Genomic DNA, 27699 nt, shown 5'->3' on the forward strand with positions numbered 1-27699 from the left:
CTACCGATTCTCTTCTTGTAAACAGGTGACAAATCCAGCAATCAATTCTGGTGAAGCTTCATTCTTTGCTAGAACAACTCTCTCTTCCTGAAAACATCAGATTATGAGTAAAATTTTATTTCCACTCTGCTATCTGAGATTGGCACAGAAGAGTGCAGTTTTCTTGTACCATAGATTGACGTACGTGAGAGTTGAAAGCAATGCCCCTGTTGTCTTGAACAATCTTCATTGTTACAATACCCAAAATAAGCAGCAGGTATGTTGCTACATGCTCAATCAAACAACTGATGTGCTGGTCATTGACAGTGTTGGGAGTAACGCGTTACTTATGTAACGCGTTACGTAATATTATTACTTTTGTGGTAACAAAGTAATATAACAAAATACGCTATAAAAACAGGTAATATAACGCAAGCTACTTTACTTACAAATGGAACGCGTTACCTAAGTAATATAGTTACTGTAACGAGTCTAATAATACGTAATATTATTACTACAAGTAACGAAGTTACTAATCTCGTTAGTTATCCCTTAGTAACACCTAGCCACAACAAAGTAACGAGGCCTACTGAATGAAGCTTATTCACCAGCTTCTTACTTATAACCAAAATTTGCATATTGTCCAACAACGCAATCATGTCACGTGATAAGGTGGTAGTTTCACACGTGACAGCTTAAGGCTGTGGACACAAAGTAATATAATATGTAATATTATTACAGTTACTTTATTTTATGGGTAATATGTAACTGTAACTAAATAGTTCAGTTGCAAGTAATATGTAATATGTAACTAGTTACTTTTACAAAGTAACTTGCCCAACACTGGTCATTAACCTGCCTTTGCAAGCTATATAAGCTGGCTGCATTTGAAAACTATACAACTATATAAATTGCAGCACAAAGGTGGTCTTTCAATACAGGTGGTCACTAACACAGGTTGCACTGTACTTAGACACCTTCATTGTGAGAGAAAAAGTTGGCATGGCCTTATCAGCAGTGGTTATTAGAGGTGTAGCAATAATAGACTACAAAATTCCACCACATACCACAACATATTTAATTATATATCTTGAACCCATTTTGGCCCCACCACAAAAAATTTACCAACAATAGACCATAAACTAATTATTATTTACTAAAAAATTCAAAGAATTTGAAGCAGCACTTTTTGAAATATTAAGGATTAAAATTTTTAATTGAGCCTTTTTAAACCTTAATTAAATTGATATCCCAAAGCTTATGGATTACTTGAAAGATCAATTAACAGTCTTTAATCGCTGAAACTTTTATTTTAAAATATTAACACAGTGGTGAGCTACAGTTTATTTTGTAACTCAAGATGAACCTATTTTTCATGAAATATTCAAACTATTTGTGGTCATAAATCAGAAACTATGTGGTGTATGAGGCTAAAAATTGGTATGGATGATGAGCACCATAGGTACTACAAACACACCACGTTTCGTCAAAATCCGAGAGGCAACCCTACAATTTCTCGGTGATTTGACATGGAATGACCTCTGTACAAGATCAGTCATCATAATACATACCTGTAATTGAATTGGTACAATATCGGTAGATCGGTAATAAATTTCCTAGATCGGATCAGTATTGGTAAAGCTCAGAAAAGTTGAATCGGTACATCTCTAGTTTTATTAGAGCATATCTACATTTCCTGACTGCTGTATTAGAGTAAGTGACTGCTCTATTATTAGAGTATCTTGATCTTATTACCATAAAGTGAGTCAAGAAATAGTAAAATAATAACAATGCAAGGTTTGTAGATATGAAGTCCAGTAATAATGTGCAGTATGTTCATGTTGTGCAGTAATTTTGGCAGGCACATTGCACATTTTAATTAAAATTCTTGAAAACCGTCCTATTATGCTGGCATAATACTTGATGCTTTTTCAAGCCTATTTATGCTTGAAATTATGCCGGCACAATTGGCGCAAGCCTAGTACTGAACTATCCTTTGAACTGTTTTACTGGTTACCTGTTATGCAGATTCTCTAGACAAAGCTTCAAGGTTGCTCTTTATTTTTGTACATACAGCATAAGTAAGGGACACCTCCTTTTTAACAAAACAACTTGATACCCTGTACCCTAGAATGCCAACCACATTGTTTTTTGTTCACTAAATGCCCATAGTGGCTTCTGGAAAAAGTGTTCAGAGCACTTTCAGAAATCTATTGCACTATTGTATTTCAAACCAGCACCAATAAGCTGCCTCAGAACAAAGCCTATCATTTCAAAAATTTAATACAGGCTCTATATGCCTTCATTTCTTGTGTCAGTAGTGGTTGCATTTGCTTTTAGTTCACTATCATACGCATCTGTATATGTGACTGGATTTTGGAAAAACGATCCAAATCGCACATTAGAAGTTTCGAGATAAACTGTTTTAAAGAATTCAAGCCAGCATAACTCTCCAAGGATAGCAAGCATGCGTATAAAATTTACACTAAAGATGCATCAATCTGTTACCTTTCAGACCACTTCCAGTACTTGTAGCTGCTTATAGAGTTTCCCGCCAAATAAAATAGAAAATCTGAGCTGTTGGACGAGCGAAGTAGTATCACGAGTGCTCCCAAAGGGGTGGAGGGTTGGAGGTGGGGGGTGGCGAGGTGGGCAAGGGTTAGACCTCAAAATGGAGGCAGACCACGGTTGGAGTCCAGAGACGAGATTACACGGCTGTGCTGGCTCCTTAATTAGTGGTTGATATGTAGCAAAATCCACAGAAAAAATGTCTGGCCAACATTATCAGGCTGTCCACCAGCAAACCACTGATTCTTGCCAAGCCAGGTCCTTCACAAGGCCTAAAACTGCCATTCGGGCTCTACACACACCCCAGAAAAGACGTCTGTTGAAACCAGCCTCGAGTAGTTTGATTGGTACTGAATGTCAAAACTACTACTACAATAGTGTAGCTATCCACTAGTGGTGTTAGTTTGATTTTGCCTGATGTGCGATTTGGATCGATTTTGTAACATCTGGTCACATATTCCTAGACAGTATTTCTAGACTTGAGCCAGTTATGCTTAGACAGTAGCCTATTTATACTTTTGAGCAATGCTTAAAATCAAACCTGTTATGTTCAAAATTATGTTTTCAAAGTCAAGAGTACATGCACACGTATGCTAAAGGACTGACTGTTTTATTAGAGTATATATCAATATTCCTGACTACTGTATTAGAGTAAGAGACTGTGTTAGTAAGAGTGTCCTCAACTTTATTTCAGTGAAATGTGAATAATCATCTAAGAAACAGTGAAAATATAATACAGTATGAAATGCAGTAGTATGTCTATGCCTTTTAACTTGTGCACTGTGCAATATAATCAGTCTTGAAAGCCACAATATTATACTAGCATAATGATTGATGCCTTTGCGAGTCTATCATGCTACATAGCATAATTGGTGCAAGCCTAGATAAACAGCACAAAAAGAGCATAGACAAATAAAACTTGGTGAACAGTGATGAGACACACAAAGTTTTAGACTGAGAGGTGACAAGTTCCATCCAAAGAAAAGGGTGACAGTTTACAGTGTGTGAAATAACTTTTAGACATGTGCTGACACACTGTCAGAACAACATGAAAGTTGAGTGGACATGAATCAATTTGCCCGGACATTTAAATTTTTTTGTGCTTTTTCTTTCATGTATGTGTTTTGCCAAATTATTTGTTTCAAGCATTGGAGTCACCAATGTACTGTACAACTGATTACTACTCATCCACTCACTAACAGTGACAGATCAGACAAGCACAGCATTTTAGCGTTCTGGTCACATATAAAGCTCCTATAAATTCAATTTTGTTACAGGAACATTAAATTTTGTAGGAAAGGACTCAAAGGAGTCATTAGTACAGTACTATAGCTACAGGTACTATATGTAGTCATAACTTTACTATTGCTGCTATGAAATAGTGTCTCTATCAAAATTTATATGAATTGTAAAAAACTGATTTCATTATACAGTACAAGTTGGGTGCACAGATGAATACCACAAGTAAAAGCTAGTAATGTCTAACAGGATATGCCAAGTAACTAAATCAAATAGGCTGGCACAACATGTGCACCGTTAACTTGTTGTTCTCTTAGGCATGGTATTGTGGTCACAACATAAACCATAAACACATAACTCAATTACATGCCAATACCACTATATACAGTATGCCTGGCCACCTTTCTAGCCTAATAGCTAAACCTTGAAAGAACTCTATTTCCAGACAAATTAAATTATGGCCTGACAACTAGTGTAATTGACCAGAAATTGTCAGTGTCTGGACTGTTATTTCATGCACTGGTTTATTATAGACTGCTAATAGGAGCTCAAGTTTATGAAATACTTTGACTGCTCTATTAGAGCACATGAATGTTTTAGGTAAGATAATATTTTTGAATATATCAATAGACTATCTTTATCTTGTACAATCAGTATTGTGTGAGTGATATCCTATATTATACCTAGGCAGATACCTGTATGATAATGTTTGTAGCTTCCATGTAGTAGTTAATAATCCATGTATAACAGGTATTACTGTATTATTATTGTTGTCAATATTATTATGCAGTGAGTCATTGGAAAATCACTACAACTCCAGTACCAGACAGCTGAATTACCCTTTACAAAATTCATGCAGCATCTACATAAGTAGTACAGCCTTCTGCACAGTAGGAGTATCCACTTTGGTAAGCTCAAACGCTTTACATGTATTATTGTAAATCACAAACATCTGAGCCTAAAGGCTTAGATATGTTCAGATGTCTAAGTAGTATTCCAGCTGTACCCAGTAAAACTGACTTCTGACTTCTGCAACAAATCCTGTTTGATTTGAATTTTTTTTTTCAACCAGTTGCAAAATCTGAGCTTACAGCTCAGAAAGCTCCAAAAAACAATTAGAACGATTTCCAAGTGCAACAGCTGGCATGGTGAAGTTCCCTTATCTTTTGTTTGAGTATGGCCTTAACCACCTATTTGTAGTAGGCATTATATGGAATAAAATGGCTTTTCAGTCACCAGCATGAACAGACTTAATTATTATATGTTTGTGCCTCTGTTCACAGGCGATTCTATCCCCTGTCTGTAGGCCTCCTCATGTGACATGTTATGTTACTAAACCATAATAATTATGTACTGTACGTATGTATATACATACTAAGAACTTCAAGTGCAGCAAGTGCACAACCATGTACAGTGGAGTACATAACACTACATTTGTAATCATGTACATACCGTATGCGTATATACTTACCTGCTTCAGTACATCTTTCTCCCACATAACCAGCAACACAATTACATGTATCATTAGCAACACAAGCACCTTGTACACATGGTGGACTGCAAACAACTGCAAGAAAATTTTAACAAATAAATGATCACAGGACAGCAGTCAACCCTTTCCCAACTGTTCTATCACTTACTATAAAACAAAATAGAAACCGTCTGTACCTGTATTTTTCATGCTACAACATTATATGCATGACAAACTCTTTTGTTCATGAATTTTAGCCAGATGGCGGTATCCTGAAACTACATACGTTCATACAGTAGTTATGGCTAAATTTTCAATATGTCTGTGGTTTAAAACCCTAGTACAGTAAAATAAGCTTTTAATGGCAACATTTGTGAAGTTATTAATTAATTATGTGACATGCCATGTTGTTATTGTTAGAAAAATTGTCATTGATGCACACAAAATTCCAGCAATTATATACAACTGCTTCCTTGAATTTCTCAGATAATAGTGGTATGTGTTGATGCATTTTTACCTTATGATGTGTTAGTTTACATTTAGGTATTTTTTTTAGAAATTCTCCATGAGTTATGATTATGATTACAGTACTTGTGGCTAAAGTTAAGCAGCCACACTTTGTGGTTGATGATGCTTTTATTTGAGTTCAATGGGAAGTTTGTGTTATTAAAAAGATCATTTGATAGTAAAATCTTAAATTGGAATAATGCACATTTTAAGAGCATCTTAATCTACTGTACAGCCATTATATAACTGATGATAATTGGCTTCTTTGATTTACTGATTCCACCGCACAATTCATGACTAATGTGGGTGGCATTGCTGTACTGTGGGATGATTTCCATAGTGGAATAGAATAGGATGAACTTTGCCAGTAGTTATACAGCAATGTATAACAGTTTTAAAAAATTGTTAAAACTGTACAGTATAGTTTAAACACATGCAGAGTTTTACAGTAGCTTAGAATATAGTATGTACAGTAGGAGATGGAAGAGCATACAGCAACATATAGTATTTTGGTGGAAATTTTAAAAGACATGTGTTTTGCACATGATACAGTATCCCAGTTATATTTCCAGCCCTATTTCAGCCTAGAATATTATCTACTAACACTTCCTATACTTATACACATCCTACCTACTGCATTATCAGCACCTTATAAGGAGCAGAAAATTATTCTACTATTTAATGTTATTGACTGCAGGTAGCATAAGTTACGAATTATCGGCATCATCTATTATCGGCAAAAAGTACATGAATTATCGTCACAGTAATGTTCAGAATTTTACAGCAGTTTACTGAGTTAGGTATCACCCGAGCTGCCTTGTGTATGCTGTATCTATCGGATTTAACCTTCACAGTGTATGTTAAACTGCAAAGAGTGTTTTCTGTTTATGTTTACATGTATTTTTTGCTATATAGACGATGCCTAAAACTAATCATAGGAGGAAACGTCGCTTGCGCCGTTCACAGTCGGCACCTGCTGTTTTACACTGATCTCATAAAGCAAGAAGAAAGAAGTGGACTGATAGTCAAATGAGGGCAGCCATAGATGCTGTTAAGAAAGGAATGAGCATGAAAAGAGCTGCATAAGAGCATGCAGTACCCACTACAAGACAGAATGCTAGGAAGTGTAGTCCATGGAGCTAAGCCTGGTGCTAAACAATACTTAAATGAAGCTGAAGAGGAGAAACTTAGTGAGTAATACTATATAGTTACCGTAGGAAAGATAGGCTTTGGTAAGACATGCAAACAAATCAAAAATATTGTAGAAAAAGTTGCAGTTGAAAAAGAAGTGCTAAGAATAGACAAGATAACCAATGGCTGGCTTGCCAGCTTCATGAAGAGGAATCCAGAATTGCCATTGCGGAAAGGGGATTGTACTTCTCAGACACGTATGAATGCCATGGACAACAGACATCAGTGGCAGATCCAGGATGGGGCATTTGGGGCAAATGCCCCCCCCCCCTTCAAGAAATTGCATACAAGATCGAGATACTCTAATAGAGCAGTCAATTACTCTAATAAAGCAGTCACAATGTTCATGAGGCAGTGTAGCTTACTTATGAAGTTATAAATAGGATTTTATTTTACATAACAGATGTGATATAGTTGGTAAGGATAACTAGCTATTATTCTTGTGACCTTTTTTTTTTTGTTTTTTTTGGTCTTCGACTGGTTTTCAGCAAGTTTTTTTGGTCTTCAACTGTTTTTCAGAAAGGTGCCCCCCCCCTCTTTCCAAACTCTGGATCCGCCCCTGGACATGCTATTGAACAATATTTTGCTGTTTTGAAAGAAAGTTTGGAGAAGTATGACTTGATGGATAAACCAGGCCAAATTTACAATTTTGACGAAGTTGGTGTACCTTTGGATCACAGACCACCACATGTTATTGTCAAAAAAGGCCAAATAAAGGTGCGTTATCGTTCATCTGGTAACAAGAATCAAGTCACTGTTGTTGCATGTGTTAATACTATTGGAAGCGCTGTGCCACCGTATGTTATATTTGATGCTAACATGGATTGGACAGAAGGAGAAATACCAGGAACTACTTATGGTTTGAGTAGTAATGGCTGGATAGACATGGAACTGTTTTGCTTGTGGTTTACCAAACACTTTCTTCAACACGCAGTATCTGCCAAACCTTTACTTTTATTAATGGATGGACACAGCTCTCACTACAGTCCAGAAACAATCATGATCATGATGTTATCCTTTTCACACTCCAACTTCATACCACTCATAAAATGCAGCCACTTGGTATGGCTGTCTTCTCATCACTCAAAACACACTGGCAAGATAAGATGTGTGCCACGATTATCTACAAAAGTATTCTGACAGAATCATTACCAAATATCACTTTAGTGGTTTGTTTTCAGAGGCATGGGGAAAAGCTTTGGTGCCACTGCCAATCATAAATGGCTTCAAATACACTGGAGTTTATCCATTTAATTCACAGATAGTTCTAGACAAGTTTCCTGGTGCAGATAAAAATGACACACCTGCTGTACCTGTGACTGACGATGGTAAACCCAGTGCCGATGATGATGAAAATGCATCTTTGGCTGGGAAGAGGAGGGTATTAGTGATTTCACAGTTGAGAAAGAAGAAAGGGTTGTAAGACGATTTGAAAATGGATATAATTTGCATGATCCTAAATATATATCATAGCTAAAGATCAATCATCCAGAAGCTACTCTGCAACCTACCTTTAGTTTTTTGCCACTACCACCAGAGTTACCTGAGCAGGACAACCTGCCTCCCAATCCAGAGAACTACTCTGGCTCTGAAGCACCTGGTCATGATGCAAATGACAATCCTCTGTGTAATAGTACGCCAGATACAAGTGAGTCATCACAAGTAGTAAGTGACAACAGGCTATGCTATCCTATAATAGGTTCTCCAGAAGAGTACAGGTCTTCCATACCTATTGATGGGCACTCATCAAGTGAGAGTCATAATACAACTAATAGTGAGACTAATGCCACTGGAGGAACTCCTACCTCAAATGGAAGGACTACAGCAGCATCTATAGCTATATAGTGGCAGTAGAAATTCCGTTGCTATTACTCAGTCTGGTTGAAGTAGTAATTCAACACTGAGCACAGCAGAAAGAATTTTGAAGTATTTGATACAATATGTTCCTGAAACTCCAGTCAGGAAGAAGAGCAGTTTGAAAAGAGTGACAGGACAAAGAGTGCTAACAAGTACAGAAGGCTTGGCTTTACTAAAAGAAAAGGAAGAGAAGAAGATGAAGAAATCTCAAGAAATGGAACAGAGAAAAAAGGACAGAGAAGACAAGAAGAAAGAAAAAGAAAGGTTAGCAAGACAAAAGGCTGATGAAAAGCAGAAAAAGAAGGCTACTGCTGCTGCTGTGCTGCTGAAAGAAGAAGAGTGACAACACAAAAAAGAAAAAGGAAGTCTCAGGATGTTGACCATACAGAAATGGAAAACATGTCAAAGTCTGATGAATTTATGGAACCTTCAGATGACAAAGTTTAAGAAGCGTAGAATTAAAACTGTGAGACTAGATCCAAAATTTGCAGAATTCTCATTCTTTGGATCTAAAATGCTAAACAGAGTCTTAAAGTCAGTACTTCTAACTGGTCCAGGAGATGGTGATTTTTAATTACCACAAACACATCTGATACAAAAGGGGATGGAAAGCAAACACAGATCAATAAAAACCAAGATTTTTCATGTGAAGCCATAGGAATTATTAGCATGCCCCCTTAATAATTATGGGAGATTCACAGGCTATGTGATTTTCCTGTAATTTAATACTAATAATACAAGTTTGAAGAGAAATTAGAAGTTTTCCATTTGAGTAAGGACCACAGAAATAAAAGCAATGCAACACCACACCTGCAGCTATACTAGTTGACATTTAATTCCTACTTCAGTCATATACAGCCTGTCAATAATATACATAGCCATGACTGGAGTAGGAATTAAATTTCAACTGTAAAGCTGCAAGTACATACTTGTGTTGTACCGATACCCAATTTTTAGGCAAAACTGATATCCTATATTTTTAGCACTATTTTTACTGATAGTTAACTGATACCCGATTATAGGTCTCAACAAGTTACACTTATACATAGTCCACTAAAAAATACAGCTAGTCCAATGAATGCTGTGAGATTATACACTTACCTTAACTCAAAGATGCTAATCAGACAAGTGAGATAGGACTCCAACCATCACTGTTTATTATAGGATTGGCATTGTGGTTACCGCAAAATATAAAAAATAACCTAAGTACATGTCAGAGCCTTTGACACCAGCCCTCTATTAGTAGCTGCTGAAGCTGAATAGATTAATATTATTCTGCTGGCCATAGCCCATTACAACCGATTTCCAGTTATGGTAAAAAGCTAATTATCAGCTTCTACCAATTACCAATCCAATTATCAGTACAACTCTATTACTTACATTACTTTTTTGTAATAACACAATTCATTGCAGGTGAACAACTGAATACTGCAGTAAAGGAAAGAATGGTACCATACACATTAAAAAAACTAATGGTGCAACTGAACACGTGCCACAACTATCAATTACAAAATGCAAAGTTGCCATTCTGCTTTTATTTCAGCTACATATGTCCCACCCGTTATACAGAACTGAAATTGAAGACAGTATGAGAATTACCTGTGCAATCAATCCAGTAACTATGGAAATTATGACTGAATTGTTGTCCCAACTATATCTATAGTCAAGGTATGCTTAGCTGGAGGCATCAGTCAGCCAGTTAGCAGAAACTTCAGTATATTTGAAACTTATAGGAAGGGTTTGAGGTCACTCTGAAAACACTTATGGACTTGGTTATACCAAACTAATAATGCCAAGCTGCAAGAAGGCTGGTGTTTTGGGTAATATGTTTGGGTAAACCCCCATAATTTACTATACAGTACAGTAACTATACAGTATAGTAGGATCTCAACTATCCAAATCTTTATTATCCTAACCCTAACAGTATAAGTGACTGCTCTATTAGAGTATTTCGTCATTAGGTGAACGTTCTATTAGAATAAGTGTATGTTTTATTAGAGCAGTTGAACAGAACTCTGTATATAAATGGATGGGCTAAGTTGGGCTTCAAATAAATTCAGTTATCTGAAAATTTTATGATTGAATTGGCATACAGATGTTCGGAGGTCCTACTGTACTACTGTACTGTAGCTATAATAGTTCTGCATGTGCATGCAACACATAGATGCTATAGAACTATATCCTCTAAATATAATATATATGTGAATAAATTTAGAAAGCTGTTCTAAAGGTATATAGAAAAACTTTACAATGATCAACCTGTCCATATAATTGATTTTGGGCAAAAATGGTGTACCCAGTTATAGGCATGACAGCAAATTAGTTTTCTGTGTGTGAATGGCTGTCAATAATCAACTATTTTCATAATAATAGTTGTACCAAAATTTGTCATTGGACTGTATTTAAGTACAATATGCTAAGCATTAAGGTAAGTGGATATTGTGTTTGTGTTTTATAATAGAAAAAATGAAGAATATGACAGCAGTTATAGTAAAAATATCCTAACATATTCCGTTCTCCCCAAGTGTCCCAAAATATTGTATGAGCCCTCACAGTTTGCCTCACATTTGGTAAGGTAGCACAATGTTTTACATGTGAAAATATTATGTTTTTTTTGCCATAGATAGTTTTCCAACAACAAAAATTACTAAATCAAGCAAGCTCTGACAGCACTAACCTTTTAAAGCTAACCTGTTCTACAAATGGCTAAACTAGTTTTCATAGCTTGGCTGTCTTACATTTAGTTTTATTTTTGTTGTATCAGTATAATATCTGCAATAAAACATACACTATGTATGGCTGCTGTATAGAGTATGTAGTTTGCAGTACACACATTTGGTTTTCGCATAATAACTCTTTGATTTTTACTGCAGAGACTTATAGTTGATTAAAACATTAGTCAATCAATATTTGTGACCAGGCCTGCAAAAATAGGACATGTGGGCAATAAAATTAGCCTAATTTTCAAGTTTTCATGGCTCATAACTTTTGATATTAAGTTATGGCCATAAATTTTCAGCATGTATTACTCATCTAATTGGCTTTACAATGTATAATTCAAGTTATAGAATGCACATCTTCTATTCCAGTACTGAGATATGACCCGTTGTGTGACAGGGTGCAGTTTGTGCTCACATTCCCTATTTTTGCAGGCCCGGTCACATTTGTAAAATATCCATAAGTAGTTCAAGTTGTAGGTGTGAAACCAAATCAAACTTTTGACTGTACTATTAGTGTATCTTGACTGTGTGTTTGTTACATTGTGTTTTGTTGTATTATTTTTGATTGATAATTTGTAAATCTAATTTCTGCTAGAAGAGGTTGGTGTCGGATTACCAAATTTTGCAACAATGCAAGTTTATGCCAGCAGTTTAGGTGGTGGCATGACAATGAAATTCAATTATTATTTTGAAGATCATATACATAACTCTCCTGTTCTTAATCTGATCCAAAATAAAGTTGAACTGTATAGGTGCACTGTATATTATGCTCATGTTGGTATCTAAAAATATACCTGGAGATAGTTGTGTGGATTCAACTAAAATTTAATTGGAGGTGCCCTAACCTGGGGAAATTTTCACAGCAAATTCATTAGTTTCTGTCTAGTCACTACCAAGTTACAGAAGTGTGAAATGACATCTTTTGATTCCTATAATGCAACACACTGTAGGCATGCCTGCATCATCTTTCTCTGGCATTACACACTATTGTATGTCTTGATAAATACGATCACAGCAAAAATGTGTGCTACACTATTATATTATGAGTTTAGATGAAGATTGAATACTTGCTTCGCTGGTTTTTATACCTGCTGCTACTACTAAGAGTTACTACATTAATTTAATTACAGTATAGTAACCCTTGAGAGAAGCATATCATAATATACATGTACGTACTTGTACAGGGGAAGATCCAGGAGCTGGCAAGGGGAGGGGCACAAACAGGATAAGTTGTAGGTGGTTGGAGAGAGCCAAATTCTCTTGTTAGTTGCTGAATTTTTGAAGCAGCAAATAATCACCTCATAGTAGTGTCTCACTGTTGATTTTAGCCATTTTGGCCTTTTGCTGATGGTTGTGAAGTCTTAAAAGCTGTTTTAAAGGCTCTGAATGTCTTAAATCAGCAACACAAAAATTATTTTAGAGGCACTTGGTACACATGAAGATGCTGGGTGACTATTTCACAGCTAGTTTGATTTTGGTTTGCTTTGGTTTCAGGCAAATTTGTAATAAATGCTAGTAAAATGTGCATATTTTCATGAGTTCTATAAACTGATCTTGGCCTGACATATATAAAGTTTTAGTATTTAATGAGAAGTAGTTACATATGGCTGGCTCCTCTACAAGGTGAGGGGGGGGGGATATTTACCCCAAATTCCCTTCGCCATTGTTGTATACAGTTAATCATTAAGTAAATATAACTGCATAGTTATTTTAATATGACTATACATTACATATTTATATATATATATAATATTAATTATATACACTGTATTGTATACAGTATGTATTTTAATAGGCAACCATATACTGTACTTTGCAGGTGTCATATAATCAGGTAATTGTGTCTACTATATATGTTTTTTTGTAAAAATTATTTGAACTAAACAAACCTAACTGTGTAATTAAGTTATGTGCATGTACATACCTGGGTATGATAACTCAACCATCTGGTCATATCCAGTACTGCTGTTTAATGTTGACAATCCAATATCTGTTCTCCCAGTTACAGTAGCATCAAATAAACAGAAAGTATCATTTCCACAAACACTTTCAAATGATGGGTTTAGACCGTTTTCAATATCTAGCAATGGCCGAAAAGACGGATTGTAGAAGGCTTCCCAGCTTTGACCAATTTGGTTGTTGTAAGTGAAAATACTGGTATCACTGTTGGTATACCCTGTAAAAATTTATAGCTGATATGTATGTGAACTGATACATATACGTATATATCCATTCTAAAACAACCAGTCACATGTAAATGCTAATAAATATTAACAATGCACAACTATTATTAGCATTGACAACTTTCTTGGCCAGAACCTTTGTTTTCACAACCTTTAAACACAGGTAGTTTGAAGGCCACACCTTTTATACAGCTTTGTTGTTTTTGAATGGATTTCACTTAATTTTGTATGTTATATACGTACATCACTTTAGTGTAGGTATTTTACTTATAGACAACACCAAAGTTCATAATTAGTGATCTGATAAAATAAAACTTTGTACTAGAATCTTTAACCTAAAACACATGTCCAGTCTATGCAGTATTAAATTCCACCGAAGCCATTCTCTAAAACTTTAAAGATTTTATATGGACTGCATGTACAATGCTATTCAGCAGGGTGTTGATATGAATGCAAAAAAAGTATTAAGGAGGTGTTAGAATCACAGCAACAATATATAGAAGCCAAGTTCATCACACAACCCTGAAATCTTAGTGGGACAGGATACTTATTTTACTCTTACTGTGAAGAACTACATACAGTATACGACTTCAAAGACTATGAAAACTAAGAAGACATTATCTGTTGATAACAAAATGCTATAGGATATATACAGTACCTATATCTACAATATGAAAGCTTTACATATTCTTAAAATGATATTACATAAATTTAATGACATTGCTGATTTGTTCTAAAAGACATTTAGCTACATATATACATTTTAATATCATACTGTACATCATTATGTTGTAGTCACCATTCATACTTACATGTTAGCCCAAATTGATAATGAATTTCCCTTAAAGATGAATTATGTGGCAGAAATGTGTTACTACTGTTGCTTATTAAATCATCCTGCATGTCTCCATTGAAATTTCCAAGTAATCCTCTTGTGTTTCCTTTGTAACTGTCTGGAAGGCTTACAGACAATTCAGATATAAAGCCATTTTCTTCCTTAACCTTTATAAAAGGACCACTAGAAAAGCTAGCAGCGTATGTATTGTCTCCAAGATTAAAAACTGTAACATTGTTGAAAGTCAGATGAGATAATCCATCCATACTTATTCTTTCACCACTAACAATCACATCAATGCCATTTTTCTGTTGATTTACCTCAAACTGTACAGAATCAGAATTATTCTGTTTTCCTGCTATGGCTGTAAACACTGTTGCAGAGTTAAAGAATGATGAATCATCAAATGGTTCCATTCTTCCTTGCACTAAATAAACTTCATCAACATGTTTCACTAGTATAAATTCTCCATGGCCATTGAACGTGTATTTAAATCCATCAAGAGTTATAAGATGTGGGTCACCAATACCTGTAGCTGCAATTGCATATAAATCATATTAGATACAGTAGGTGATAGTTAATGGGAGAATGATACCGTAGTTGTATAAATTATTTTTCATTGACAGTGATACAAAATATTCTACCTAATACAATATAATGCAAACTAACAAAGAAAAGTTTAAAATCAATAAATTGCAAAATACAAATGTCAATAAATTTGTACCAAAGACAGAAGAGGTCGGACAAGTTTATGTAAGCCATATAGTTTTTATAGAGAACCGATATCAGGAAGGCATTGCTGAAATATATGCGCCAATTGAAAATGTTTCTTATGCTGAATCCAGTGGTAAGATCAACTCCATCTAACCCCAAAGGTTTGACTTCACAAGATTTTGCAATGTGATCAAGAGCTCTTAAGGGGATATCTATTTGTGACCAAGTTTTGGAAAATCACTCATATGGACATGCGTGAAATAACTAGAATTTTCATGTTTAGTGGGTTGCTAACAAGAGCATGGCATTATCCCATAGTTTTAAAAATATTATTCAAGTATTTTCTTGTATTGAGAGTGGCTTTCAATCATTAACAAGTAGGTTTGCACTATAAAGGTTGTTATTTGATCATAAAGTGTTTTAGGTGTCAAATGGTTGATTTTCCAAAATTTGGTCACATTTAGCAGGGAAGAGAAAATGATCAAAACAGATTTTAAAGGTCTCCAGAGAGCCTTACATTCTACAACACATATTTTAGACATTAATTGTTTTTAGCAATGTAAGAATTCAAGTTATGCAACTATTACGATTTTTTTTGATAGCGCCTAATATCTATGATAGTGCTTGCTTCATGTTAACTTTCCTCTGGTAACAAAATTAATTTATTTACACTAATATCACAGCAGCCATTTATTGGCCACCTTTGATATCATATATTTTCACATATAGGCCGCACCTTTATGTTTTCTCAAAGTTTGAATATGTTCTAGCATAAATTTGTTATATTATATAGTGCTTAGCCAAGGTTTTATGTGTCACTTTTACTGTGATGACAGACAAATTAGTAATAATTACACATTTAAATTCATTTGCAATGTAAATTAGACAAATCAGAAAAGTTTAATGTGCACATCATTGACAGAATCTGAACTCTTATTCACAATTATGATTATACTTTCCATGTACATACATACATACATATTGTATATGCATCACTTATATACAAAACTTGATGGATTGAGCCATTAGTCTTCTTATTATGACTACAGTTTGTTCATGGCTATTATAATAGTAATTAATTTGCTTCATTTAAAACAATTGATATCACAGTACATTTCAATATCCTATGTTTACAGTGATTGTTCACGTGACCGTGTTAAAGTTTTCTGTATGCTTGTGTCTTTATGTTTATGTATGTTTGAATCTTTAGTAAAGCTTAGACAAACTACAGTACCATTGATCATTGTCTATTTACATGGTCCAATATAAGTACAGATGTCCACACATGCTAATATGAAATACATTTAGTTATATAATTATCACTTTCACACCTCAGATCAAAGGAGCTTCCAGGGCTACATTTCGTATGTAGCCCAGCTAGCCTGGCTACATATAAAATGTAGACCGGGCTACGTGATTACGTATATAGATGTTAAGACTGAAATCAATTGTGGGGATAGCTTAATACTCATGTGATTAGTATGCATGACTTGGATTTCACCATGAAAATCACTCAGATTGAGAGTGATTTGTTATTCTCGCTATCCTATGAGCTGAAAAACATTGGGCTAAGGTGAAAACTAGTTATAGCTTATTCACCAATCATTGCAATGATGTTAACGCCAATAATTTTTATTGAGTGTGATCATTAAAAGTGATATGCATAAACATCATTGTAGCCATTTCTTGGCTACCACCTTTGATTTTACATCTTTTTTTACCCTGTAGCAGTGTTTTTTGGAGGGCCACCTTCTTTTCTTGCATATTGGTTGTTTTAGCTTAGATATCATTAATTTTCTTTTCGTAATCGCATACACCAAAGCTGGCTAGAGGACTAGCTATGAATCTTCCATTTTACTTAATTGTCTTTTTCTTCTACAGGAAAAAGATAACATGCATTTAACTACGTGTATATTTTTGAACAGATTTTGTATATACTGATTTCATGCACTTGCTTGCAGTATGAAATGCAATAAACATGACACACATGCACATTAAAGGTTACCAGGTGGGTTGAAGTCGTAGTCCTGACCGTCATCTGAGGGACGCTTTTCATAGTAAGCACTACAGTCAGCAAACAATCCTTTACAGCAAATGATGAAAGGAAGTACATCATGGGAGAAATGTTTCCACACATTCAGTTCAGGAGAATATAAATCTACGGTGCCACCAGAGTTTGGTCCAACTATTAGAACTCCATTTTGATTGTAACAGCATTGTTGTCCTGATTCACTGTTTTCACTAGTTTGGCAAAAGAAGTAGGATTACAGAAATACTCTACAATAGCTAAGTATTTAAATTTATACAAAGACTGATCCACACTATTGATAAGATAAACATTGCAGCTAGTAAATGCCAAATGGAATCTTAACTTATATACTTAGTGTCTGAAAGCATTTGTAGTTTAGACAAATTTCACAAACTGTGGCACTGAAAATAATGGTTGTCTTGGTCACTTTCACCTCAAATAATATTAGAGACTACAAGTGTATGTTAGTGTTGTTCCAGTACCAACTTGTTATTTCAGTTCCAGTTCTAGAATCAGAAGCCTTTGGAATTACAGCTCCAGTTCCAGTTCTAGAATCATAAACCTTTGGAATTACAGTTCCAATTCTAGTCTAGAACTATAACTGTTAGAATTACAGTTCCTGACCAGTTCCAGTTCTGGAACCATAACCTTTAGAATTATAGTTCCAGTTCTGGAACCATAGCTTTTAGAATTACAGTTCCAGTTCTAGTTCTAGAACTACAACCTTTAAGATTACAGTTCTGTTTTTAGTTCTGCATGATTAGTTAGTGCTCCATTTCTAAAACAATGCACAGTGTGTGCTATACTATGGGTTTTGATTTGATTGTGCTATGTATCTAGGCAGAGTAAATACTACAAAACTAATTATACATGCAAGGCATTGATGCTCCAAGGCTTTGATTATGAGGGATGATTTGAAAGTTAATTATCAAACATTAAACTAGATATAAACACATTTCAGAGTGACAGAAACACCTAGGTAGTGAGAATTATTGGTTTCACTTCAGTGTTGCATTGGGTGTATACAATCACTGGACTGGATCATGGACTAGACCAGTGGACAAGCCATGGACTGGACTAGTGGATAGACCATGGACTGGACAAGTTTCTTTCTTTTTATTGCAAGCATGTAGGAAACTGGCTGTAACTACAGTACTTTGTCCACAGCGGCACTAAATTTAGACTATACATGTAGGTGGACCTGTCAACTTACAGCTTGTATATGGAAAAGCAAGATCGACAGATAAACTACAGCTATTTAATTTTGCTTACTCGAATGCCCATAGCTTGTGTTAGAGGATGCATGTCACTACTATAATATTAAATGTTAAGAACAAGAAAGATGGTGGACGTACACGCACACACAGAGCTAAGAGTTTAACTGTAAATGGAAGTATTTAATACTTCAATTTTTAACAGCTATTTTGCACGTGTTTCAAGATTGACTTGCAAACAATTCCTGCTCAAAACATTAACACAAGTTGTTATTTGTAAACAACCCTAGAAAAATGAACAAGCAATGCAGGTGGGCAAAGTTGATAGGTTCATTTGCATATTCTATACATGTGTAGCAATATCATTTCTTTTATAGCAGTATAACTAAGTTCAATATCTCAAAAGCATGGAAATTAAAAGCCAAAATTGTCCTCAGAAATAAGAAAGAATTAACTCTAACAATGTAATGGTTTCTCCAAGCCTAAATATTAATATAAGGCATGAGTCCAGTTGTCCAGTCCTTCAGTTTAGCCCAGTGTTTCTAGCTATATAACCTTTTGCATCATTCTACTGAATACTTATCAGTTTTTGCTTTTATCAGCACACTAACTGTAGCCGTGTAAAGGGCATCGTATTTGCTATTTTTATTGATAATAATTAAATGATTATGACCAATTTCAGTTCCAGTACTTGATAAATTTTCATTTTAGTTCCAGTTCTAGTTCCAGTATTTAGGAAAATTAATGATTGTTCTAGTTCCAGTTCCAGTATTGAGAAAAGTAAAATTATTGTTCCAGTTCCAGTTCTAGTTCTAGAACTGGAACTAAAATAAAATTACTGGTACTGGAATTACTTTTAGGTCCAGTACTGAGAACTGGAACAACACTAGTGTATGTACAAACAAAATCGATTATTATTGCATTTACAGAAAGCGTAAGGACTGTAGGGACCCGCCGATTATGCTGGCATAATTATGAGCATAATAGGTGCCTGAAAGCATTGAGCATAATGCTAGCATAATAGGAAGAATATTTTAGCCATACTGCAAATCCTTGATGGTCAAACTGCATATCACAGAAAAAGATCGATACATGTATACTCTAATAGAACAGTCAATAACTCTAATAGAACAACCAAGCAGCTGACTGTTCTATTAGAGTATATCGATCTGTTCTGTCACATGCAGTTTTGAAGAGGAAAGATGTGCTTCGGCCACTTATTATGTGCCCATAAATTAATTGCAAATTTATTAGCAAAACATGGGAAATGAGGCATAAAGCTTGAGCATAATTTGAGCATAATAGGTAAAAATTTTGAGCAGTGCAGCATAGTACAATAGGTAAAATTTTGAGCATAACAGGCGGGTCCCTAGTAAGGAGCTGTAACTTGTACAGCTACCTTTTAACATAAGCCATACACTATCTAAATATACATATATATATATATATATATATATATATATATATATACATATGCCACATGATGACAAGATATGTGATCTTAGAGATACTGTATGGCACAGTCCACCACTTGTAACTTCACACTTGAGTAACATTTTGCAAGTGGCACTGTGCAATTTGTCAATGGAGCTACGCATGGGAAAAGGTACAGCCATGCATGGAGAATGCAATTGCCCTGCAATATGGACACAAGCATGGCCATTCACATGTACCAGCCCCATGCATGTGTCATCGCATGATTATAATGGTCTATCAAATTTATAAAATTGAATGTGCGTGGAAGCCTGGTTTTGTTAACTTCAGCCAAATACATAGTTGGGTAGTCAACTTCACTGTAAATTCAAAAGTATGTTCTTTACCAAAAGTATGAACCCTGCATGTACTATGATTGTCAAACTTGAACACTTGGTTTAGTGGTCAGAGGAGTCATACTTTTAGAATTAACAGTATGAGAGTTCTTTAACCTCTATCAGAATGCGGTATTAGAATGCAACACATACTTAATTGAAATTTTGGGGTCTTTATAGGGACATTCTACCAACAGAAAATTTAATAGTGACTTGTCTTATATTGAATCCAAAAACAATCCTTCCACATCCATTAAATGGTATAATTTAAAAGTTTGTGTTTTATTTGCATGAAAATTAATTTTACAATGAAACAAAAGTAAATTACAATATGGTACTTAAATCTATACAACTGCAAACAATCACTGACTGTTCTGTTAGAGTAGAGTGATGATATTGAAAAGTCTAAACTACAATTGTGTTGGTTCCTGCTCACTTAAACCACATTTACAGACCAGCCTATAATGTATAGTTTCAACCATTGGCAAGTTATAACATCCAATAATGGAAATCGCAGACAATTCTTTGCATGTTGCATTAAAATCCCTCAAAAAAATATAATTGTGCACTTATAAAGGATTGCAAAAAACATGCATTGTAACTTCTGATGACCTTCAATGATCAGGTATCATTGTGTCTGTAGATAAGAAAAAATGTGGGTAAAAACAAGTCCCAAAGCTGCCTATGTCCAGGCTTGTACAGTAAAACAAAAAAAGTAAAATCTATGCAAAACAGAAAGTTGTATATATAAACAGGTGCAGCCTTCAAACACCTGGATTTTAAAAAGCGGAAATTAGGTGGTCACAAAAAATGACAAAAAAAATAGCCATAATGATCTTAATGTTCATGTGTAAGTTTTCAAAATGGCTGTACATTGCAGCCATTTCTTGGCTGCCACCATTGATTTCAAACTTTCGAAAAATCAGAAGGCTGTATCTTTTTCATAGCTTGGCTGTTTTGGCATTGATAATGCTATAATAATACAATCACCATCAATCCTTCATATAGGTAGGTAATCATAGTGTAGTATTTTATTATATAATATTAGATATCTCCATTGAAAGTGACAATGCACACAAATTTAAGTTACGGATACCATTAAGTGGACATTAAGTTTGCATTAAGTGATACATTTATATCGTAATAATTTTGGGTTAAACCATTCACATGAATAATGTAAAACTCCTTAAATTACATACAGTACATAATTGTACACAGACTGTACACTTGTATAGAGACTGTATACTTGTATGATTGGAGAATCATATAATACTTAAATTTCCCCTACAACAAACAGGAGACCATAGATGCACTCAAATACTGACTTACCTGGTAAATACTCTTTGCCGGAAGCATGAATTTGCTCCAGGATGAAAGTAGGATATAGCTCTATTATCCTCCATAAAGTCAGAATCAATCAAAGCTAGTTCCCTATTTGGTGGACAAGGGGGCAATCTGTTTCTTATTCTTTCTCCGATATCATCGGGTTGTGAGCTGACCCATGCTGAACATGCCAATCTACTAGCCAATGAAATTCCAAGATATAAAGCACCACTAAATTTTACAGCTCCTTTTAACAAATTAATCCCAGCAGTTATTAGTGATGTGCTACGAGTTGTTCTAATGTTAAATTGTTCAGAAAGACTGATACCAATAACACCAGCAGCATAATCTTGTACTAGGTTAAACTGTGGTAGTGTGAGTTCATACATACCAGTATTTGGGACATTTGTGGCAAGGCTTACAATGACACTATAGGATTCAGCAGTAAGGTCTAGTTCATATAATGATATATCAACCCCAAATGATTCAGTTGGTAACAAACTGTCCTGCAAAATTTCAGGAATGATTGATCTGGGAGACCATCGAATGGTTGTTTGATTGCCAGGTAGCAAAAGAATATCAGCTGTATCATGTTCAACTTCATTCATTTCTATGATAGACACTAATCAAGAAAACATACAACATTAAAGACAAAGAAAGCATTACCAAACATACTGTATGCAAAAAGTTCATAAATGAGTTAGAGGGGATCCTGGATTAACCAAACACTTTTATGCATGTACACAACATTAAAAACTCGAATATGTTGATGCTATGTTACTTTGTAAAATCCAGGCACCTAGCTGGTATTGATTGATGAGTTGTTTAGTTTATTGTTAATAATGATCATAATTATATGATTGATCAGTTTGAATTAGACTAACTCTAGGAAAGGATATACTGGATTTCATATTTTGTACAAGTGAGCAGTGTTGGGGGTTACGCATTACTTATGTAACGCATTACTTATGTAACGCATTACTTATGTAACGCATTACTTATGTAACGCGTTACATAATAATTATTACTTTTGTGGTAATAAAGTAATATAATGAAATACGCTACAAAAACAGGTAATATAACTTAAGCTACTTTACTTACAAATGTAATGCGTTACATAAGTAATGAAGTTACTGTTACCAACAAGTCTAATATTGAGTAATATTATTACTTAAAGTAACGAAGTTATTAATCTCGTTACTGATCCGTTGAGTAACGCCTAGCCACAACGAAGTAGTGGAGCCTACTGAATGAAGCTTATTCACAGGCTTCTTACTTATAACCAACGGTTACACAGCGCAATCATGTCACGTGATAAGGTAGTAGTTGCACACGTGACAGCTTATGACTATGGACACAAAGTAATGTATATGTAATAATACTATAGTTATTTTTATTTTATGAGTAATATGTAACTGTAACTAAATGGTTCTGTTGCAAGTAATATTTAATATGTAACGGGTTAATTTTAAAAAGTAATTGCCCCAACACTGCAAGTGAGCATGTAATAAAGGTATTTAAAACACTTGCGTGGGCAAAGATGAAACAAATAAAAGTGCTATTATTTCCATACAGCACTAAAATACAGCATTACATATGCAAAACACGTGTTGATCACATGTGTAGTATTTTTAATTTCTAGAAGTAGCCAAAATGATGTTATCTGTTTACTTTTATGACCAAAATTGTACTATGACACTTACCGATTGTCTGATGACTGAAAACCAGTACAGTTCAAGTCTACAAAATGAACGCTCCGAACAAAGATGACAAGAAAGCACTTTAAGGTTACAGGATATCGTAAACCCACATGTACACTATTAATCATTTTTCATGATTTAGGGTTTTGATTGTCCTTAATCCATTTGATGTTATCAAGTATTTACGCATTCTCAACTTCTCATTAATTGACATGTAACTCAAATGTTGTCATGGAAACATGAGTTGTCCCCATGCCAATTAGTGAAAACTATGAACCAAAAATCTGACCAATGAAGAACCATGAGAACTTACTAACAATTCTAAGGTTTGAAGAACGTTACTTGTGAGGGACTGACAAGAGAATTTGTGAATAATGTGTATAGTTGTTGATTCAGAATATGGTAACAATATGGCCAAAAAACAAGACACTGTGGTCACAGAATTAATTTTTAAATTCATATCACAAGCACTAGAAACATTATTTCTTACAAATGGCTCCATCAGGACCTAGACAAGAAGCCAAGCTAGTAGTTTGTTTATACAAAATATTAACAACTTGTTTGACAGTCCTGATTTTTGGTTCAGGAAAATATTGCCATTAATATAATGAGCAAAATTACACAAGCAGTTATAGGTGCACCAGTTGCTAAGTGGGTTGTTTCTATGTTATCTAAACCAAAACAGCCAAGCTGTAAAAAAAGAGTGCGGCCCCAAAAAATCCAGGGTGAAAAAAAAATGTTAAATCAAAGGTGGCGGCCAAGAAATAGCTGTGATGGTAGGATGATGGCAAAAATTTTAATAACGACAATTCAGGTAAATTTGCGTTGCCTCCTCCAAGTTTCACTAGGATTCGGCACCAAATTCACCTGAATTGTCATAATTAAAATTTTTGCCATTAACCTACCATCACAGCCATTTCTTGGCCTCCCACCACCTTTGATTTCACATCTTTTTTCGTCCTGGCCTTTTTGGGGGCCGCACTATTTTTTTTACAGCTTGGCTGTTTTGGTTTAGATACAGTATCACCTCATTTTGTATTGCAAAGCCACAAAGCTGGCCATAAACTGGCTTTGGTGCTTCCTTTAATTTTGTTTTTCTTTACTGCAGAAATTGTGGAGCAAAAGAAGCAATTGTGTGTATAGCTTTTTGTCTGATTAAATATTTGTATGTTTGACACTGAATAAATTGAATGATTCACATAAGTAATGAGGTGACTTTTCACATATCTGAACTGCAACTGAAACTTTCATTGTTTGTAGTTGAACTCTTTTCAGGGTGACTTTTTTCTAGCTGAACTCTCTACATGGTGATTTGCTTCCAGCACATATTTCTACAGGGTGATTTGTTTGTAGCTGATCTCTCTATAGGGTAATTTGTTTCTCTACAGGGTGACTTGATTTCAGCTGATCTTTCTACAGGGTGATTTGTTTGTAGCTGATCTCTCTACAAGGTGACTTATTATTATTATTATTATTAAATACAGAGAAAAAGGAATTGTTCCTAACTGATCTCTCTACATGGTGATTTGTTTCCAGCACATATATATTTCATTTCTACTGGGTGATTTGTTTGTAGCTGATATTTATGGGGTAACTTGTATTTAGCTGATATGTCTACAGGGAGACTTGTTTCTAGCTGATCTCTCTACAGGGTGATTTGTTTGTACTGTTGCTGATCTCTGTACAGGTTACTTGTTTCTAGCTGAGCTCTCTTTGGGGTGACTGCTCTATTAGAGTATCTTGGTCATGCACTTGCTACACCAAGTTGGATTTCATGGTATAACTCTGTGGCTTTTAGTCTGGTTCTTCTACACCATTGAAGAGCTTTTCTAAGATGATTACTCCATCTGTACAGCGATTTTCAAGGCATTACTCCAAGTGGTTTTTCTGGTAGGCGTGTTAAGTAGTCATTTTTATTAGCTAATCTCGATTGCATAATTGTTACACACTATTGGTTTTTTCATTGTATCGTCGTGGTTTTTAGCTCAATTTCTTTCAAACCACAAAAGGTTTGAGGTTCAATAGTTAACCTATTCACTCACCGATTTTCAGCTTCTTCTCATAAGGCCACTCCAAGAAAATTCATTGTTTCCCATTTCCCGCCTGCATGCAGACTGGGATTCTCTTCCCACATGGTCAATCATTATTGCTGTCAACTGAACATTTTATTCATTATTTATCCTGTGATTGCATAGCAGTAACTAGTTTAGCATTCGGAAAGCCCATCTAGCTAGCTTTTTACTGTTCAGGTTCTTAGTTTAAATATTTCCGAGGTATTCTTACCTGTAATGCACTTGTTAATTTCATGCCCCACCCCCCCCCCCCCCCCACCCCGGGGGGGTGGGGGAATACAGGGGATTTGACAAATCTTGGTGTCAAATTCCCCACCCCTGGGGCAAAATCGGCTGTCAAATCCCCACTATATCCCCACCCCTTTAGTAGGGGATTTGACAACACCTTGGATTTTGGTTAAGTAACCTGGTTTGCACCTGCAGCTAGCAAAATTATAGCGAGTATGATTTTATTGTTTAGAAATGCAACTACTACGAAAATCGGTCAGTGAAGTGGACAACTGTCAATTGCCCCAGGGGTTGGGACAAGAACCAATGTCAAATCCCCACCTGGGGTGTGGGGACCCCCGGGGGTGGGGCATGAAATTGACAAGTGCATAAGTTAGTTATGAATTTCGAAAATTAGTGGAAATATCTATAATGAATAATGGATAATGAACCACCCGCCCGCATGTATTCTTGAGGTCAATGAAATGGGAAACAAGGAATTTTCTTGGAGTGGCCTAAGCAGTTTACCCTATAGGCGTGACAACGTATTGGTGTCGTTTTTTGTGAATAATCGCTAATAACTCCTTCACTGTTTATTGTATTTCAGCCAAACGTGGTACCACGATGCACCTTTATATCCCCCCTCCCCCCTTCTGTGTGCCAAATTTCAAGGCAATCGGATATGGCGTTCGCATTTTATGGCAGTTTTTGTAAGTGTGCAAAAAAAGGAAGAAAAATAAGAAAAAATAACACGAAGAAACTAAGCCAATTGTGACCAGATTTTACAAAACCAATCCAAATCGCACATCAGGCAAAATCAAACTAACACCTCCAGTGGATAGCTACACTATCGTACTACTAGTTTTGACCCTCAGTACTACTCTAACTACTCAAGGCTGGTTTCAACAGACATCTTTTCTGGGTGGTGTGTAGAGCTTAAATGGTGGTTTCCTGCCTTGTGAAGGACCTGACTTGGCAAGAATCAGTGGTTTACTGGTGGACAGCCTGATAATGTTGGCCAGACGTTTTTGTGTTGATTTTGCTACATATCAGCCACTAAGGAGCCAGCACAGCCCTGTAATCTCTTTTCTGGACTCCAATTGTGGTCTGCCTCCATTTTGAAGTCTATCCCTTGCCCACCCCACCACCCCTACCCTCCACCCCGGGAAACTCTACAAGCAGCTACAAGTACTAGAAGTGGCCTCAAAGGTAATAGATTTTGTGCAACATGCTTGCTATCCTTGGCAAGTTATGATGACTTGAATTCTTTAAAACCGTTTATCTCAAATTGGATTTTTTTTCCAAAATCCAGTCACAATTTTTGAAGTCGCATATCTCGGGAAAGCATGATATGATTTTTCTCAAATTTGATATGTGCAGTACTGACATTGGCGGGCATGTCCACAGCAAAACTCGTCTTGTTTCATAAAGGCAGCACAGAGCTACGGAAGTGGGAAAATCGTGTTTTCTTTCTTCCTGTTAATGTACTCATGGCTGCTGTGTGTTGGCTTCTTTGGCCGCACGACACACTACTGTGTGTCTTGATTTGTACTGTTATATGTGTTTGCATTGATCACACCAGTACTGTACCTTGTAACTGTCCAGTCAGCACACTATTATTCTCCCAACAAGCTGATACACAACACAACAACACCAAGCCCACCTTAATTACGTTTTTTCGAAAGTTGCTCACTATCCCGTAACTTTAAACCAGTTAAATCACTACCATGCTCATGCAACATGGGAAAATAGAATTGGCATGATCTCGAGCTAAATACAGCACTCTGCTTCACCTCATGCTGTATTAGTCTCTCACCCATGCCCTCGTGCTATTTTTTCCCATTTTGCACTTGTGGCAGTGTTTTAACTATAACGTAGTAGACAACGGTATGTAGAATTTACTTTGATGCATTGAGGCCTCTTATTTACCCAGAATCTTGCTAGCATGTGTCTTATTGTTAAGATGCTTGGCTCAATGGGAGACTTGTTTACAACCACAATGAGACGCACAGTAATGCAATTGGTCTCTTGTAGGCAATTAGTATTCACTTACCTTTTCCCTTCTAGAGCTGTTCTTCATTT

The 27699-nt window shown here is 35.5% G+C and overlaps 1 protein-coding gene across 1 annotated transcript in view; it reads right to left on the minus strand.

Annotated features, from left to right (window-relative positions):
• Positions 1–27699, minus strand: part of LOC136261610 (sushi domain-containing protein 2-like) — a 67185-nt gene that overhangs the window by 7859 nt on the left and 31627 nt on the right. The window contains exons 4-8 of the mRNA XM_066055640.1: positions 21645–22260; positions 17270–17505; positions 14528–15085; positions 13457–13708; positions 5258–5353 (exon numbers count right to left, since the gene is read on the minus strand). Of these exons, the coding sequence (XP_065911712.1) occupies positions 5258–5353; positions 13457–13708; positions 14528–15085; positions 17270–17505; positions 21645–22260 (1758 nt within the window). The remainder of the gene's footprint in view (positions 1–5257; positions 5354–13456; positions 13709–14527; positions 15086–17269; positions 17506–21644; positions 22261–27699) is intronic.

This window comes from Dysidea avara, chromosome 1 (assembly GCF_963678975.1).
Source record: "Dysidea avara chromosome 1, odDysAvar1.4, whole genome shotgun sequence".
NCBI lineage: Eukaryota > Metazoa > Porifera > Demospongiae > Dictyoceratida > Dysideidae > Dysidea > Dysidea avara.